This window comes from Leptinotarsa decemlineata, unplaced genomic scaffold, assembly GCF_025532065.1.
Source record: "Leptinotarsa decemlineata unplaced genomic scaffold, Ldec_3_MD MMD2_tig00002974_RagTag_RagTag, whole genome shotgun sequence".
Taxonomy (NCBI): domain Eukaryota; kingdom Metazoa; phylum Arthropoda; class Insecta; order Coleoptera; family Chrysomelidae; genus Leptinotarsa; species Leptinotarsa decemlineata.
The window spans coordinates 14542844-14559432 of record NW_027412578.1 but is presented as its reverse complement, the minus strand read 5'-3'; the positions used below and the strand labels follow the sequence as shown (position 1 = coordinate 14559432).

Below are 16589 nucleotides of genomic sequence, written 5' to 3'. Positions count from 1 at the left end.
TCGTTAAATATGCGAGTACACAAAGACACAATCCAAATAATTCAAACTTTTAGGTTATTTTTGACAAGATTTTATTCATCCTGCTCTTCAAGTAATGTATACATACATATAAACATACATACAAAATGGCGGACTAGTTTTTTTTGAACACCTGAGATATGGGAATCAAATGAAGGGATTTTACTGAAAAGAATGAGAAAAATGAAATGGCGTCATCCTTAATAATACGAAAACTGAAATGACGTTATTCTAAATTCAATAAAGAGGATTCGCAAAGATAGTGGACTATATTGTTTTATGCAAACCAATGATATGAATATTAAATGAAATGGTTCAAGCGAAAAAATAAACTAAAATATTGGAAAACAAGATGGTTGCCAAACCAATTTTAGAAAGTTATAGCTGGGTAAAGGTTACAAATATTTTGATATAAATATGAGAATCAATCGTGCAACAATGACATATTAAATGAAACGAGCAGAGTAAGGAATAAGTTCATCGAAAACTGAAAAATAAATTAATAGTACCTACCTAAATATCATTTTTTGATATAAGCCTTTAATAACATGCTCTATAAGAAGAAGAAAAGTTTAAAATTGATACAAACCCATTGATTTATTGCATTACACAATTCATATGATATAAAAGCTTCTAGTCACTTCATGACAATAATGAAGTCTGTTTACAAATTTAGTCCCTACATTATGAAATGTTCCTGGGTTAATTTCGGTGCGGACATCCCTTTTTCCATCCACGATATAACGTCCTTAGATTTTTTTTGTGTGGATTCGTGAAATCGGAAGTATACGTTATACAACAACAGTCTATTCCAGAGCCGGTGGTTAATATAAGAGGTATTATTTAAAAAAAATGTTGGATAGAAAATTGGAATATCTATTTTACGAGTTATCACAAAAACCCCCTACTTTCATTTGAAGAATGTTGTTTGTGCCATAGGATGAGTTGAATGTATGCATTTTCATGATTTTTTAAGCAGTAACTGTCAAAATACATTATAAGAGAAAAAATAATTTCAGACGAGATCTTTTCTTCTTTTACACATTCTTCTGGAGATTATGTAGGTATTAACATTTCCAGTCTCTGATATCAAATATAATCAAAACACGTGGAAAAATTTCAGTTTTCACTTTTAAGAAAGCATATTCAACAAATTGTTGGTTTTTTGTCGTATTTTCTCAAAAGTTTTATGATAATCTGATTGAATCCAACTGATTTGGAGGAAAACTTTTCTACGAACAATTAGTTACAATTACGCACAAAACGTTTCATTTCGTAATGTTGTTATCGTTCGGTTATATTTGCTTTTACTTAATTTTGACATCGTCAACACATTCAAACCATTTAGGATACCGAGAATCGCACTTTGGGTGTTTGCCTACCTCTGCACCTTCGTGATAGCCACACACAATTTTCACCAGCAGCACTATCGTCAACAAAAGACTGGCACAACTCACTGAAGAAAACGAGTTGAAGCGAAATGTTTTCATCTTCACACTTTATAGCACTCACAAGTCCATTTACAACGGCAAATATCATTCAACATCATTTGTTGATACAGCTAAATTACACCTTTTCAGAACAAACACACACTCATAACAAATTCGTTAATAATTATCCCATGATCGGTACTTGTGGAAGAGAAGTGGGGATGTTTTGCTTCGGACCAATGTAATCGAAACAATAATTGCAGTTACTTGATAAGGATTTATTTTGCACTATTGATTGTTAGATAATTATTCATTAACAAGACACTAAACTGTGATCGTGATTATTCCCATTTTATGGTTTTCGAATACATTAAATGAGAGAACAAGCAGCATTATTATCCGCATCTATCTACTGGATGAAGCAATAGTTTTGTATCTCATAGAATCCAAATTCCGAAATAATCAAAATTATTCAAAATTGAATCAAATTTCAAAATGTAGCTGTGAATAGATGGATTGATATGTTACTACCTTTTTTTTTATTATCCAACATGTTTATTATCAGAAGAATCATGAAATACAAATCAATCAACAGAATTTACCTTAATGAAAGAGAGAAGGAAAGAAAACCACAAAAGTACTGCTTTGCTCCCTCCTGTTGATAAAAGAGGACATGTGCCTCCTCACTCACAAGCGAATTTGGTGAAATTGGAAACACGCGTGAATCGGAGATCCATATGACTGACTCAGAATGATTTTTTGAGGACGCTAACTTGATTAGCGAAACGCGCGTCGAGAGACCGTAATTTTTGTTCTGGTGTTGGGAAAGTGTTTTCAACAGATTCATTTTACACCAGAGGTTCCAGTATGAACTATCAAGTCCTCAAAAAATATTTTCCTTTCATTTCCGAAATATTTATTTTCTTCTGCGCATGCATCTCTCTTCTTTTTGTGGTTTGTGAACAGCAAGTTTAGCGCTTGCCTGTGAAAACATGCAAAATACATGAATAATACGTTTCGTGAAATTGAAATTTTTTTCAGGATCCTAAAAATGTGGAGAATTTGCGCTCTTCTACTTTTTGGTTGCATAATATCAGTAAGTATATCACGGTCCTTCATAACATGCTGGCTTTTAGAAACGCATTTTTCATATTATTCAACTAATCAGTTACGTTTTTCCAAAGACAAATGCGCGTCAGAGACGAAGCATAGATTTGATAGCCGCCCATGGTCTGATAACCCAAGAAAAGTTGCCTTACGATACGATGCCTGGAGGATACCACGTCTTCCTCCAACCATTCCCATCTGACGGATACTTTGAGGGAAAGATCAAAATCAACGTTACAGTTCAGCATAAAACTCACGAAATAGTCTTACATGCTCATCCTGATCTGATATTGCTGCATTGCAATATCACGCAGCTGACGCCGCCAGATGACGAACTGAGGAAGGAGTAAGTACCTCATTCGAAACCTGATATGTATTGGAATTATCAACCGTGATCATCAAAGACTCTAAAATTTCCCACTTCGAGCGTGTGAGTAAGATCGTAGATATTTATTTAACGAATATAAGTTTAAAAAGAGCACATTTTCGAAAATAGCTGCAGGTAACGTCGTTATAATTGTTTCCTAAGTCTATTTTTCAAGTGGTATTGGAGCATAATTTTTTCATTGTCGAACTTGCAAAGGAACCAATACCTATGTTATTTTGCTGCAAGGTAACGAAATGTATTGTATATTGTTTTAAGAATAGAATAGAATAGAATAGAATATTTATTTACCAATATTTGATACAATAGTGTATATTTGGCACGTCACTTAAATATCACACACAAATAAATATCACAAATGTCACAAATAAATGTAGAGTCATGTAACAAAATGAATAAAAACTGAATCATCACATTTACACACATGAACATATTTACAAATATGATTGTATAATATAACTTATACTTGTCAATTTCACAAAAAAACAGGTGTATATGAGACAAAACAAAATATTTGTCAGGTGTATATGGGATAAAACAAAATACTTACACTACACAAAAAGTTTACACAATGAGGAAATAATTTAGATTCCTCATTCCTCCTATTTTCCCTTTGACAGATCATTTATTTCTATTTATAAACTCATCTATACTATAAAAAGCATTCAGCATCAAATATTTTTTTATTTCATTTTTAAATGAAGATAACGTCATTTCTTTCATAGGCTGAGGAACACAGTTACACAAAATAATACAGTTATAGTATAGAGAGTTTTTGAATGCAGCTGTTTTATGCCCAGGTATCGACAATAATTTTTTATATCGTGTATCGTACATGTGCCTTTCCGCAGAGGTATTGAAAGAGAGTATATTAGTTTTCGCGTACACCAGACATTTATAGATGTAAATGCTAGGTACCGTAAAAATATTATTATTTATAAAAGTTTCTTTACAGCTAGCTAAGCGATTTATATTGAAGATCAGTCTCAGTAATCTTTTCTGAGCAACAAAGACGCGCTGTAAATGACTCGATCGTCCCCAGGTTAATATATTCAATGAAATATGTGAATAAGCTAATGCATAGTACACACTTACAAGACCCTGTTTGGCAATTGTGTCTTTAAGCTGTAAAATGGCAAAATAAGCTTTATTAAGCAGCTTGCAGACGTGGTCAATGTGTGGTTCCCATGTTAACTTGCTTAAAGGTGCCAAGGAACTTAGTTGTTTCAGATAGAGCAAAATTACAGCCAGGTGTTAATGGCCTCCTAAGGTTAAAGTTCATAAAAACCGTTTTCCCATGGTTTAAAATAAGTTTATTTCTTTGACACCACGCATACACTTCGTCAAGCGTTACCTGAGTTTTGTGGTAAAGTTCCTCCTCAGTAACACCCGACACAGTAACAGTGGTATCGTCAGCATACAAAGTGGTGGCACCATATTGAATATGATTTGGTAAATCATTAACATAAATTAAAAAGAGTAGTAGGCCTAAAATAGAGCCTTGTGGAACACCGAGAGTTACGTCTTGCATGTCTGATTGGCATTCATTACATTTTACAATTAGTTTTCTATTTTCCATGTAGGAATTGATATAGCTTAGGAGACATCCTCTTATTCCGATATTATATAATTTTTTAGACAGTATGTTCCTGTCCACTGAATCAAAAGCTTTCGATAGGTCAAAAAATAGAGTTAAAACATATTTGCCATCATCTAGCTCTTTATATACATTTTTGAAAAAATGTGCGGATGCTGTCTCTATTGATTTTGATGGCCTAAATCCATGTTGACAATCTGTAAAAATTTTGTTCCCTTCAATATATGCTAAAATGCGGCAGTAGAGAATTTTTTCTATAATTTTTGAAAATGCACTTAGCAAGGATATTTGTCTATTATAAGAGAATATAATAAGAGACACACCAAATTGACAATTCAATCCTCTATGATTAATAATGTAAATACATATGTGCCTGTTTTGCAGGCATGCGACAATGTTTGCAAATTATACGACATTAATTAATTTTGAATCTTTAATCTTTATCAAGAACCCCTGCTAGTTTTATCACCCGGGATCAAACTATTCATTCGGTGTATCATTGAAAACACTCAACTCTCTGGTTCTTTGAAGCTAATGATATGTATCGTATGAATCGCAGTTTATTTTTCAAATGGTTTTCCAACCATAAAAGTTTCAGCTGATGCATGTAATTTTTTGATAATTATTAAAACTCTTTCTTTCTATTTTGGAGAGAGGATTTTCTAAAAATGTTTAGTCATCTCCTGATGATGCTAACTTGGTAATCGATTGACAGCATTTTTGTTTTGGTAAAGGAAAAGCGTTTTCAATAGATATTTGATGGAATTGGCCGATACTTGTTGTACATCTATAAAATATTCAAGTAAAATTTCATTGTGAGATTTTCCAATTTACAAAACTAAAACACGTGTTGCAGTTTTGTAAAATCTCACTTGAATGCTCCTTATTAGTGTTTCCTTCTAATTGATCACTCATTATAAATATTATTATTACTCTATTTCCATCGCTGTTCCTTTGAACAAAAATGCACTATAAACGAGTTTTTCTACTTTTTGCCGAAGAAACTCAACAGATGACGGTGAACCAGATACGACTCCGAAACCTATCGGTATAGAATCTTCTGAAAAAGTAAGAAACAAGCCATTGTTCAACATCGTTCTACAAACGAACGTGAAGCCAGGGGCACTTTTGGAAATTTTCATTCACTTCACCGGAAGGCTCTTCAACGAAACCTCCGAGGGATTATTCAGAAGCAGCTATGTCGATCCCATCACCAAAGAAACCAAATGGTTCGTGTCCACTCACATGAGGCCGAATTTGGCAAGAAGCGTTTTCCCGTGCTTCGACGAGCCTGTCTACAAAGTACCCATAACGGTCTCTATCGCCAGGCATCAGAATATGACGGCAGTATCTAACATGCCTCTGGAATCGACGAAACCACAGTGAGTAGGATATAATTTGTAAACTAAAATTGAAATTGTAGCAGAGTGACATTTTTTTTTGATATTTCAGCGAAGTTATGGAAGATTGGGTGTGGGATACTTTCCAAAAAAGTCCTCCCATGCCGACATTTTCGTTCGGACTTGTAGTATCAGAATTCAGTTATCTCAGCTATAATGTAACAGATGATGAAGGTGAGGACATTCTTGAAAATCTAATTAATTATAGAGAGATACCCCTTACTAATAGCAGTAGTTATAAACCACTCAGGAAATTAGAACAGAAATTGAAAATTTTAAGGCTCCAAAGAAAATTGTCATTTTCTTGTTAGCATTTTCGAATTATATTCAATTTATCTTCAGTTCTATAAAATATGTTTGATCGATGATGTTTTCATCTCTTGTAATAGAGACCTTCATCGAGAGAAGATCGAAGTTCACGAAAAAGGTCAATTTACTAAGATTATACGAAATCGATCCACATGGATAGAAATGTATAGCCTAGTTTGAAGAAATATCAACTCTATTTTCTGAATGAGTTATCACCGTTGATATTGATATTGAACAATGTTCAATTTGACCGAATACCAACTCCAGAAAATTTGAAACTCATTAATACGTTCAATTGTACGATTTTCATTAGTGAAAATCATACAATTGTATGATCATACAATTACCTGTAGTAATGAGTTTTATTATGGATTTTCATCAAGTATCGGCCATTTCTATTCAATTCCTGAAATTTTATCAGGTTCATAAATATTCCAAGACATTTTGTCGAGGAAATTGAAGTCATTCAAAGAAATCTATTCATTATATTCGGCGTGAAACGTGCTTAACTTACCTTATCCCTTCGAAGACCGGTATCTGGGAACTATAAATTTTCAATGAGCGGAAGTCTGTATTTACTAGAATTCCGGAATTGTTTCTTTCATGTATTCATGAGCTAAAGATACTTAATCTATACATAGAATGATTAGAAATATTGGTTATCAAATAATCCACAAGAATCCTTGATTCTATTCGAGGTGTACTGATAACTCTTTCAGAATATGCATTTGTAAAGTAAAATTCACGTTTCTGCAAGCAAAAGTAAAGAGGACCAATAAACAGCAAGTGAAAAATATAGAATATAATATACATTCAATGAAAAATATTGTAATTCACATTGAAGCCACATTGACTAATTTTTGTCAATTTGGGATTGCTTCCCTCCTTTCTTTGGTAGATTTCCACATGTTTTTATATAAAGATGGAGAAGTAAAAAGCCAAAAAATTTTTTTTCACAAAATCATATTTCAAATTGTTGGAATACAGTTCTGATGGTTTAAGCTCTCAAGATGAATTAAATGTAATTCAAAATTTTCACCTAGAAAATGATAGCCTGATAATCCTTTTCCAAAAACGTTTTTAGTAAATATTAGCATTTGGATCACCAGTCTATATATAAAGATTGTACAATATGTATTTTAGATGTTAGTTTGAGGATTTGGGCAAGGCCGGATTACATTTCGGCAGTGCAAAATGTTTCTGAGAAGGTCGAAAAATCCTTGAACGTACTTGAAGAATTCTGGGGCGTCCCGTACCCTCTCCAGAAGTTGGATATATTTGCTCTGCCGAACTACCAAGCAACGAGACCAGCTGACAGTTGGGGCCTTCTCTTATTCAAGTAAGAACCCTCTTCATCTCTGCAGTCACGCACTAACCAGTATTTTATTTAGAGAAAGTGAATTGAGTGGACGTGGGTCTTGGCACTTGACCCACGAGCTGGTGTACCAATGGTTGGGGGCCCTGGCCAGCCCGTTTTGGTGGAGCGATGCTCATATCAACAATGCCCTTGTCAGATATGTTACAGCTTATGCTACCCAGAAGGTAAAAAGCTCACAATTTGCTATATCTGGGTTCATTTCTCGCCGTGTATTGCGGTATATCTTTATGCCTAGTTTGTTTGTAACAATAAAGATTACTAATCTGCAACGCACCTTGTTGAGATTGGAAGTTATGAAATATAACTTGGCTTAACTTTATTAACGATGACTTATACGACTCGAGTCGATTGATTTATATTTTCATTGGTAGTGAACACAAATAACAGCTTCTAGCGCGGTGCGTTGCATATGTAAATTTATGAAAATGTTTATGTTATTTAGTTATGATGATAAATAGTGCTAAAAATACACGCCAATTCAGTATATAAAGGATTTAGATAAATCTTTGATGAAAATAAGATGGCATTCAATACAATAATTGTGAAATCATTATTAATTTTTCATCAATATTTATCATTCATTCCTTTCAAGTATTATCATTATTAAGTGAAAATCTAATGAAATCCAATAGTAAATAAAAGAAACAATAGTAAATAATAAATATAGTTTTGAAAAACTAAAAAACACGCTTTTGAAGAACATCGAACTAAAAAGTTTCAAATATTTTTAACTATATTGATTTTTCACTTTTTAGTCCGATTTATTGCCAGAAATACTTTTTTTTTTAAGTTCTAGTCACTAGTATTATAATCTTTAACAGACGGCGCACGAAAACGGCGTAAAATTCCTCTCAAACAACATAATAAAATTTGAGCATTGGTTTTAGGTCTTAAATTCTATAGTAATACTGAGATGCAGGTAGTATAGTTAGTCTCCAACAGAGGGCGGATAGTTCTAAAATTTGTTTCGAAGTAAAGAGAAAATTTGCAATAATAATTTCAAAAAACAATTCAGTCTTCATGTTTTGATTTGAAATTCAAAATATTAATGGACTAAAAAAATTTTTTCAGTGAATAACTTAATTTTTCAAATCAATCTTTTGATTTGTTATGTATGTCAAGCACCTTATTTCTAATTTTTCGATTTTTTGAAATATTTAAGTAACTGAATTTTTTAGGTGTACAATTTACGATAAAGTTTCCATTGTTGAAATCCATATTCTGGTTTGCTTTCAAATAATCGAATTAGATTTTAAAATGTATCTTCCGTTTCGTTCAAAACTTTTTTTTTCTGTACTGAATCACGGGTAATTGAAAATATTTAAATATTTCATCTGTTGTACAATATTTCGCTAGTAGTACGAAATTTCGCTAACACTTATAATTCTTAAACTATGTTTTTTATTTTCTTTTGAACAACCTATCAAGGAGGTTACGTATAGCGCCATCTGCCCGCGAATAGATCAAGCAATAATGCCGATAATTCTGTCAATACAGATCCCGATCTTGAGAGTTACACACAAACATGCATACAATCATACATACATACATACAGGTGAAGCTAATATAAAGCGTGTAAAAAAACTTTCCTAAGAGTTTCCGAGTTAATTTCAAAGTTGATTCTTATTAGTCAAATTATTGCAAATTACTACAGTTTGCTTAAGATTTTCACTATGAGGCTTCACCAGGAGTATAACGTACAAAAGTATAATGAAATAAAGTATAAAGTATAAATGAAATATCGAAATATTCATCTCTCTCAACTACTTACCTAGTAGGTTCTGTCAAAGGCCTGTTTCAACAGATTTTTTTAACGTTTATCATGATTTCAGATGAACGAAACCGAGCCATTCAACAATTGGCCAATGACAATGCTGTACTCCATCTACTATGAGTTCAGCAAAAGATATCCCTACGGAAAAGGCACTGCCATCAAACAAGATTCCACCTCTGCTAAAACTGAACTGATCTTCAGGATGTTGAACTATACTCTGGGAGAAAGAACGTTCATGCACGGAATGCAAAGGTTTATGAACGACAGGTAACGCATTCAATATCAGTTGTGTCTTCATTGAGGCACCTTAATTTCGTTTTCGAATTATTCCAGGCAATACAAGACTTTCTTCGGCGACGATATTTGGCTCAGTTTAACGGAACAAGCCAGATTCGATGAAAAACTTCCTCAGCCGATAACTGTAAATGAAATAGCAGCCTCCTGGATAACAAAAGATAGGTTGCCTGTGGTGACGGTTACGAGAGATTACGAAAAAAGTAGTGCAAATTTGAGTCAGGTGAGATTTTTACAAATAGAACTTGTAGTTTCCACTCTGCATAATGTATTTGAAAAAAAAATCATGATTTATAATCAATGTTCAGAATGATTTGTTCAAATATGTATGAATTTAATTTTATTTCTTATCTTCACTAGTTATCAACATTCCGGAATAATAAAGTAGTTCAGCATGTTATACAGTTATGAATACTTGATATATACAAGGTGTAAGTTTGAAAGAAATCCATAGAATAGAATATGAAATGATTGTAATATCACAGCAATTTTATTATTGACCTGTTAACTATTATCAATTCTAGCTATCACTAAATATTGTACTTTAAAATTGGATCTGACCAACAACTGATTTATTTTGAAAATTAATAATAAAAATTTCACTCTCTATCTTCAAGAATAATAATAAAATATACCGTTGAATGCTCTCCTGAAATTTTTAGACAGTTAATTCTGGAATTCTCTACAAGCACAGTCTTTTTTATCCTCACAATTTCGGTGGCAAATGAGCTGTTTTTTTCGATCACTGCTGATGCTGATTTAACTATTTTTACACAGAAAAAATTATCATCACATTCGATATATTTTGCAAAATATTTCTTTCGAAATCGTAGGCAACAAGTTACTCATAAATGTTCTACTTTTGATTGAGGTGCTTTATTCGAAATACATCGAAATGTGACAGCAGCAAAACCATCATTTTCAGTAAATTTTGATTTAAAATCAAAAGAAATAGTGAGTACAAATTACTAAACAAAAAATCGATGAACCCTTTTTACAATGATTTTATTATACTATTATGAGAGAATTTATTAATCTGCCTTTCTAATGTTACCTACTATGTATCAAGTAATTACTTTTCAAAAGAGGGTCTATTTGAGAGAACGTCCCCACGATGTACCAGACCAAGAAAAGTTTTTGTGGTGGATTCCTATAGTTCTCGTGAGGCAGGACCACCTCCAATTCAAAAACACCACTCCCCACACATGGATGAGGCGGGAGAAAGACATCACCATCGAAAATCTACCAGGAAAAGACATGTTCATCATCGTCAATCCAGAGGAAATCGGTCTGTCATGCACTAATTCGTAACATTTTCGAAATGAATAACTACTCTTCGTTGCAGGTCCTTTTCCAGTTAATTACGACGCCCGAAACTGGAACATGCTGGCCCACTTTCTGTGTTCCGAAAATCGCACGAAAATTCCCGTGGCCACGAGAGCAAAACTACTCCACGACGCATGGAATTTGGCGTATGCCGGCGATCTCAGTTTCGCCACGGCCCTCAACATGACTTGGTTCCTCAAATACGAGAGGGAATATTTAGCTTGGGACCCCGTATTCACTCTGATCGATCATATAGGGCGCCACATTGATAGTTCCTCGGTCCACAAGAAGTTTCAGGTACAGAGTAATATACAGCTGAAGAACAGTTATCGTTATCAGCATCGTTTCCACTTATCATCTCTAGAATGGTTGTTAGATATTCATCCTGTGAATTAATTCTAAGGATGGATGCTAATCAAGTTAGCATAGTTTCTACATCTAAGATAGGTTTTTCCTTTTTACGTCTCCCTGCCTTTCGGGTTGCCCAAAATTTGTTGGGAAAAAGCATTTCGAAAATATTCAAACCGTAGATATTTGTTGCATTCGATACCCCGGATAGCACGCAGATATAGCTTCCCTTTTTTGGAAATTATAGTCAATTTGTTTCTTCTTGTAAGCTTCCCGAAAAAATCCCCACGATATCTCGGCTGAGCCCTTAACGGCTCCACTCATTTTATTTATACCCTACCGATCCTGAAGAAATACATAAGACTATATTAAAAGATTGCATCAAAAAAACACCGGGTATAGATAATGTACCAGGAAATGTCATGAAGGCTGTTGGTGACATTTTATCACATCCACTAAGTATTTTAATAAATAGAAGCTTTTATGAAGGTAAATACCCTGAACAATTGAAGTTCTCAAGAGTTGTTCCACTCTACAAGCAAAAGGGGTGTAGAAAGGAGGCCAAAAATTATAGGGCAGTGGCGGTTCAGTGTCACATTGGCAAAATATATGAATACTCTTATAACGTAAGACTCTGCAATTATCTCGGAAGGTTTAATATTTTAGATAGTTCACAGCATGGATTTAGAGCGAAAAAATCTACCACGACAGCATTAGAAGAAGCTATATCTCACATCCATGACGCGTTGAACAAAAAAGAAAACATAATGGGACTGTTCTTTGATATGAGCCGGGCGTTCGAATTTGTTGAAAGCTAAACTGTATCATATTGGTGTTAGAGGCACGTGTTTGGAATGGATACATTCATATCTGTCAAAAATCAACAAGTAGAAATCCACGGGGTCCGATCCGAGCCGATTGAAACTAGAATAGGCACTCCTCAAGGATCATGTTTGTCACCAACCTTAGTCAATATATTTATAACTGATTTACCCATGGAGGTAAATAAAACAAGCTATCCAATTATTTATGCAGATGACACTAATTTAATCATCACTGGACACTCAAGGGGGGAAATACAGGACAAAGCTGACGAATCTATCAAAAACATAACCCAATGGTGTGGTAATAATAACATATCTCTGAATATAGACAAGTCAATAGCTGTTTACTTTAATACAAAAAATGCCACTGTGAACCAGAGCATACTACTTAAAACTGAAGAAACATCATTAAAAAACTCGACCTGTACAAAATTTTTAGGGGTCCACTTGGATCAAAAACTCACATGGAACGATCATGTTGAACACACATCCTCAAAACTGAGCTCATATTGCTTCATTATTAGAAACTTGCGTAACACAGTGTCAATGGAAGTACTGAAACTACTATATTTTGGCCTTATTCAGTCATGCCTGTCATATGGTCTGATTTTCTGGGGAAAAGCCCATAATAGTGGTCAATTATTTATCACTCAAAAAAAATCATAAGGTGCATGCTGAATTTATCTAGCAAAACATCTTGTAAAAACCACTTTGTTGAGCTGGGTATTATGTCATTACCAAGCTTGTACATTTACTCAATAATTGTTCACATCATAAATAAACATAACTCTCTCAAAACAAGAAAGGATGTTCACAATCATAATACGCGGCAGAAGGACACCATCAATTTATGTTTCTCTAGATTGACAGGAGAATCCCAATTATATAGGAATCAAATGCTACAATAAAATATGTGAAATTAAGAAATTTAGAGAACTCAGCACAAGTTTATTTAAAAATTATCTAAAAAAGTTTTTAGTACAGAAATGCTATTATTCAGTTCAGGAGTTTTTGAATGAAAATTTTGACTCGGACCACATGAAACAGTAGTCTTTTGATTCAAATTTTTAATAAATAATCCTAATTAGTATTGATAAACTTATATTTCATTTATTAATTTTTAAAGTGTGTACATGTACCTATTTATTTATATTAATTTATTTTATTTTATGACCAAAAAGTGAAATTGTAATATTATTATAACCTACTTATTAGTGACGATTCCCATAATGTATGGTACTTGTATTGTAACATTCAGTGGAAAATAAATTGTCTTGTCTTGTCTTGTCTATCCAATATCCTCTTCGGAGAGGCAAGAGCAAATTTCAATCCCTTGTTTAGAAGATCGAGTTCTTCATTATCAGAATATTTCCTTCAATGTTCATAATTTGATTTATTATTCTCTTTCAAAAAATCAACTGTTTTCTCCAATCTCTACAAAGACCCCTTTCACAAGATTTGACGTTGCAGACGTACGTGAGAACGTTGCTGACTCCTCTGTACGAGGAGTTAGGAAACGAACCTCAAGAGGGTGAGAGCGAAGGCAGGGCACATCTAAGAAGTTCCTCGAAGATATTCCTCTGCCAGGCAGGATACAAACCCTGCATCGAAGAAGCTCAGGCGGCCTATAACAAGTGGATGGAGTCGTCCGTCCCAGACGAAGGAAACCCGTAAGTATTTCGCAAAAAGAATACCTCTACAGCTAGTCTTCTCGAGAAAAATCAATCGCTTTTTGTTGAAGGGTTGCAAACCAGTATATCTGCCCAGTTTTTAAATGGGGGACCAGGAAGGAATGGGAGTTCGGTCTTCAGCGCGTCATCAACTTCCCTCCGACGCGAAAACCGAGCGAACGCACATATCTGCTAAAGACTTTGGCAGGATGCCCGAACGACAGTAAGAAGATAGAAAGGTTGCTGGACATCGCCATTCTAGAGCAGAACGGAAACTTCACGGATAACGATTGCTATCTCATCTTCAGTATGCTTACGGGGGGTGCTAATGGTTACACTAGCCTATTTAATTTCTTGAGGAAAAACTGGGACACAATTAAAGTGAGGTGAGTTTTTTCCTTCAGTTCGACAAAGGAACATTCGCTAAGGCATGCTGCTACTTTAAACTGAAATATACTTGATAATGGGGTTAAACCCGAAACCGGTCGTATAAATAAAATTAACTAGTGGTAATTAGACGAAAGTGTTTTTATTCTCTGCATTCAATCATGAATTACCACAAAATAAACAAGTCGTCAGACACACATATTGATGGCTGTAACTTTGTGTTGATATGGATGTATGGAAGAACTATGAATGCTAATATCCGTATGAGGTGGTTTATGAAAAATTCAAAAATCGTGTTTATTATGAATTTTTGTTATTGTGAAATCCAGAATATTCATTGAATCATTTTATTTATTCCATCTCCATGGAGGACGTGGAAAGGTGCAGAGGATTCATCAAATTCAAGAACTTATACAACTGTCTATTTGTTCTCGTGCTAGAATGCCAGAATGTCATCCTCATATCAATACCAATAAACTTTCCAGCAAACAGCTTAGTGTGTGTATTTTTCGTTCCAAATTATCTATGAAAATTTCTGCCAGCAAGGAACTTAATGGGTTTTCCATTATATTAGTTGAATTGTTTCACTGTTGGATTAATTGACCTTTTGTCCAATAGATTTTCCACCATGAAGAATAAACTAATATTCTTCTTGAAGATGATCGCTTGGTGATCGAAACACGTGTCGAGGTGTTGAAAATAACGGTTTGGTGATGGGATAGAACCAGTTCCATTCAATTCCTTTCACCGAAGTTTATCTGTGATCATTTTTCAAAACTGTTACACTTTTCAGACGAAGTAAGTCCAAACCAATGTCTTCCATTTACGACTAACATTTATAAAAGAAAAATCTTTTGGAAAAATTTTAGAAATGTTTTCTGAGGGCTCATTTCTTGGTTTCAAAGAACTTTATTGTAACAGTAAAATGTAATTTGATTACCAAGCATGTATTTCCCTGTATATATAAACTGGAGCTAAGTATGCAAGGTCGTTTGAATAAATAGCGCTTTTTTGCATATCAGTATGTTTGGTAATGAGCGATTATCATTCAAAGTTTGAAATAACGAATGAACGAAAATGAATAATACCGATAAGGAGCTATTTTCTACGATGATTTGGAGGTTTTGTAGCAAATAAGTATCGATATCAAGAACATTTGGATCACGAAAGGAATACAATAAGGAAAAAAGTATATTGTTGAATCTCTTTTTTGAGATTTTCATTATACAGTTCACAAAACCGTAACACATGTTTCGATATACAAAGGATGCCTATAACGTGTTTATACTGACTTAATTAGTCTATTAGTCAGATAGAATGAACACGCCTGAGGAAGCTATAGCGAAAAACGTTTTTGCGGTTTGCGGTTCGGTTTGAATGTCTTTATGCCGATTCTTGTCTTTTTAATATTGTTTCTTCTTTATGTTCCATTGTGGTGTACTGGACTAAGTAATAAAAAAATAGGTTTATTTATTTTCAAGCAATTACAATAGTTTATCTCAAGGATCTTACTTGTTACCTTCATAACTGAACTCTGTTTGAATGCATGGTTTCTCAATTGAAACTTTGTTGGGCAGTTAAGGGCTCATAACAATTCTTGACCAATAAATAAGTGAATAAGTAAATAAGGAAAACCTCTTAATGATGTGGTTTTATAAATATTTGTTATTGGGTTGTTTAAAAAGTATTGACGGTTCAATGTCATGTGTTTTTGTAGCCTCATATCTCAATAAATATTCATTCTACTGTGTCGTGATATACACTGATCGATAGAGAATCTTGTACTCTATACATTGAAGCTATTCATTTTTTCCCAATTTCAATTTCTTGCCTCTTTTCAGCTTATATAAAGTCGTTAAGCGACTTTTGGCCAGTTTTTCTCTACGAATTCAAATTGAATCAAAGCGCTGCCGAAACATCTCGAAAAAATGTGTATGTGCAGCCTCACGCACTTATTAATTGGTTTGTTTTTGGTTTCAATATAGATTCGAAGAGAAACCTCATCTCTGGAACACCCTCGTCACTTCTGCTACGACGGTTTTCAAAACTCAGGAGGGTCTGGACATGGTCTCCGAGTTGTACGTGGAAAGGCAAAGCGAATTCGGCACGGCAGATTTCGTCATCGAAAAGGCGCTGAAAAACATCAAAGAGGAAACCAAGTGGAGCAACGAAAATTTACCAGTGATCGAGAAATGGCTTGATCATAACATAAAAACGAACGATGCAGATCGGACGTGAATATTCATGTAGTCGCGTGATATTTATTATGTTGTAAATTATCCATTATTGACTTTAACATTCTATTCATGTATCCAATCAAGAATAAAGTTTTTGTTTTTATA

General features: G+C 33.9%; 2 protein-coding genes across 2 annotated transcripts in view; one reads left to right on the top strand and one right to left on the bottom strand.

Moving 5' to 3' along the window:
• The window catches only part of LOC111503532 (adhesion G-protein coupled receptor G4), a 9713-nt gene extending 8069 nt beyond the window's left edge, over window positions 1-1644 (bottom strand). The window contains exon 1 of the mRNA XM_023157868.2: window positions 1401-1644. Coding sequence (XP_023013636.2) covers window positions 1401-1508 — 108 coding nt within the window. The 5' untranslated portion in view covers window positions 1509-1644. The remainder of the gene's footprint in view (window positions 1-1400) is intronic.
• Window positions 1-16589, top strand: part of LOC111503533 (aminopeptidase N) — a 21679-nt gene extending 5090 nt beyond the window's left edge. Inside the window, exons 2-14 of the mRNA XM_023157870.2 lie at window positions 2490-2544; window positions 2633-2901; window positions 5539-5919; window positions 5990-6111; window positions 7390-7585; window positions 7638-7788; window positions 9457-9665; window positions 9732-9915; window positions 10779-10980; window positions 11038-11315; window positions 13661-13860; window positions 13932-14246; window positions 16233-16589. Of these exons, the coding sequence (XP_023013638.2) occupies window positions 2500-2544; window positions 2633-2901; window positions 5539-5919; window positions 5990-6111; window positions 7390-7585; window positions 7638-7788; window positions 9457-9665; window positions 9732-9915; window positions 10779-10980; window positions 11038-11315; window positions 13661-13860; window positions 13932-14246; window positions 16233-16485 (2805 nt within the window). The 5' untranslated portion in view covers window positions 2490-2499 and the 3' untranslated portion in view covers window positions 16486-16589. The remainder of the gene's footprint in view (window positions 1-2489; window positions 2545-2632; window positions 2902-5538; window positions 5920-5989; window positions 6112-7389; window positions 7586-7637; window positions 7789-9456; window positions 9666-9731; window positions 9916-10778; window positions 10981-11037; window positions 11316-13660; window positions 13861-13931; window positions 14247-16232) is intronic.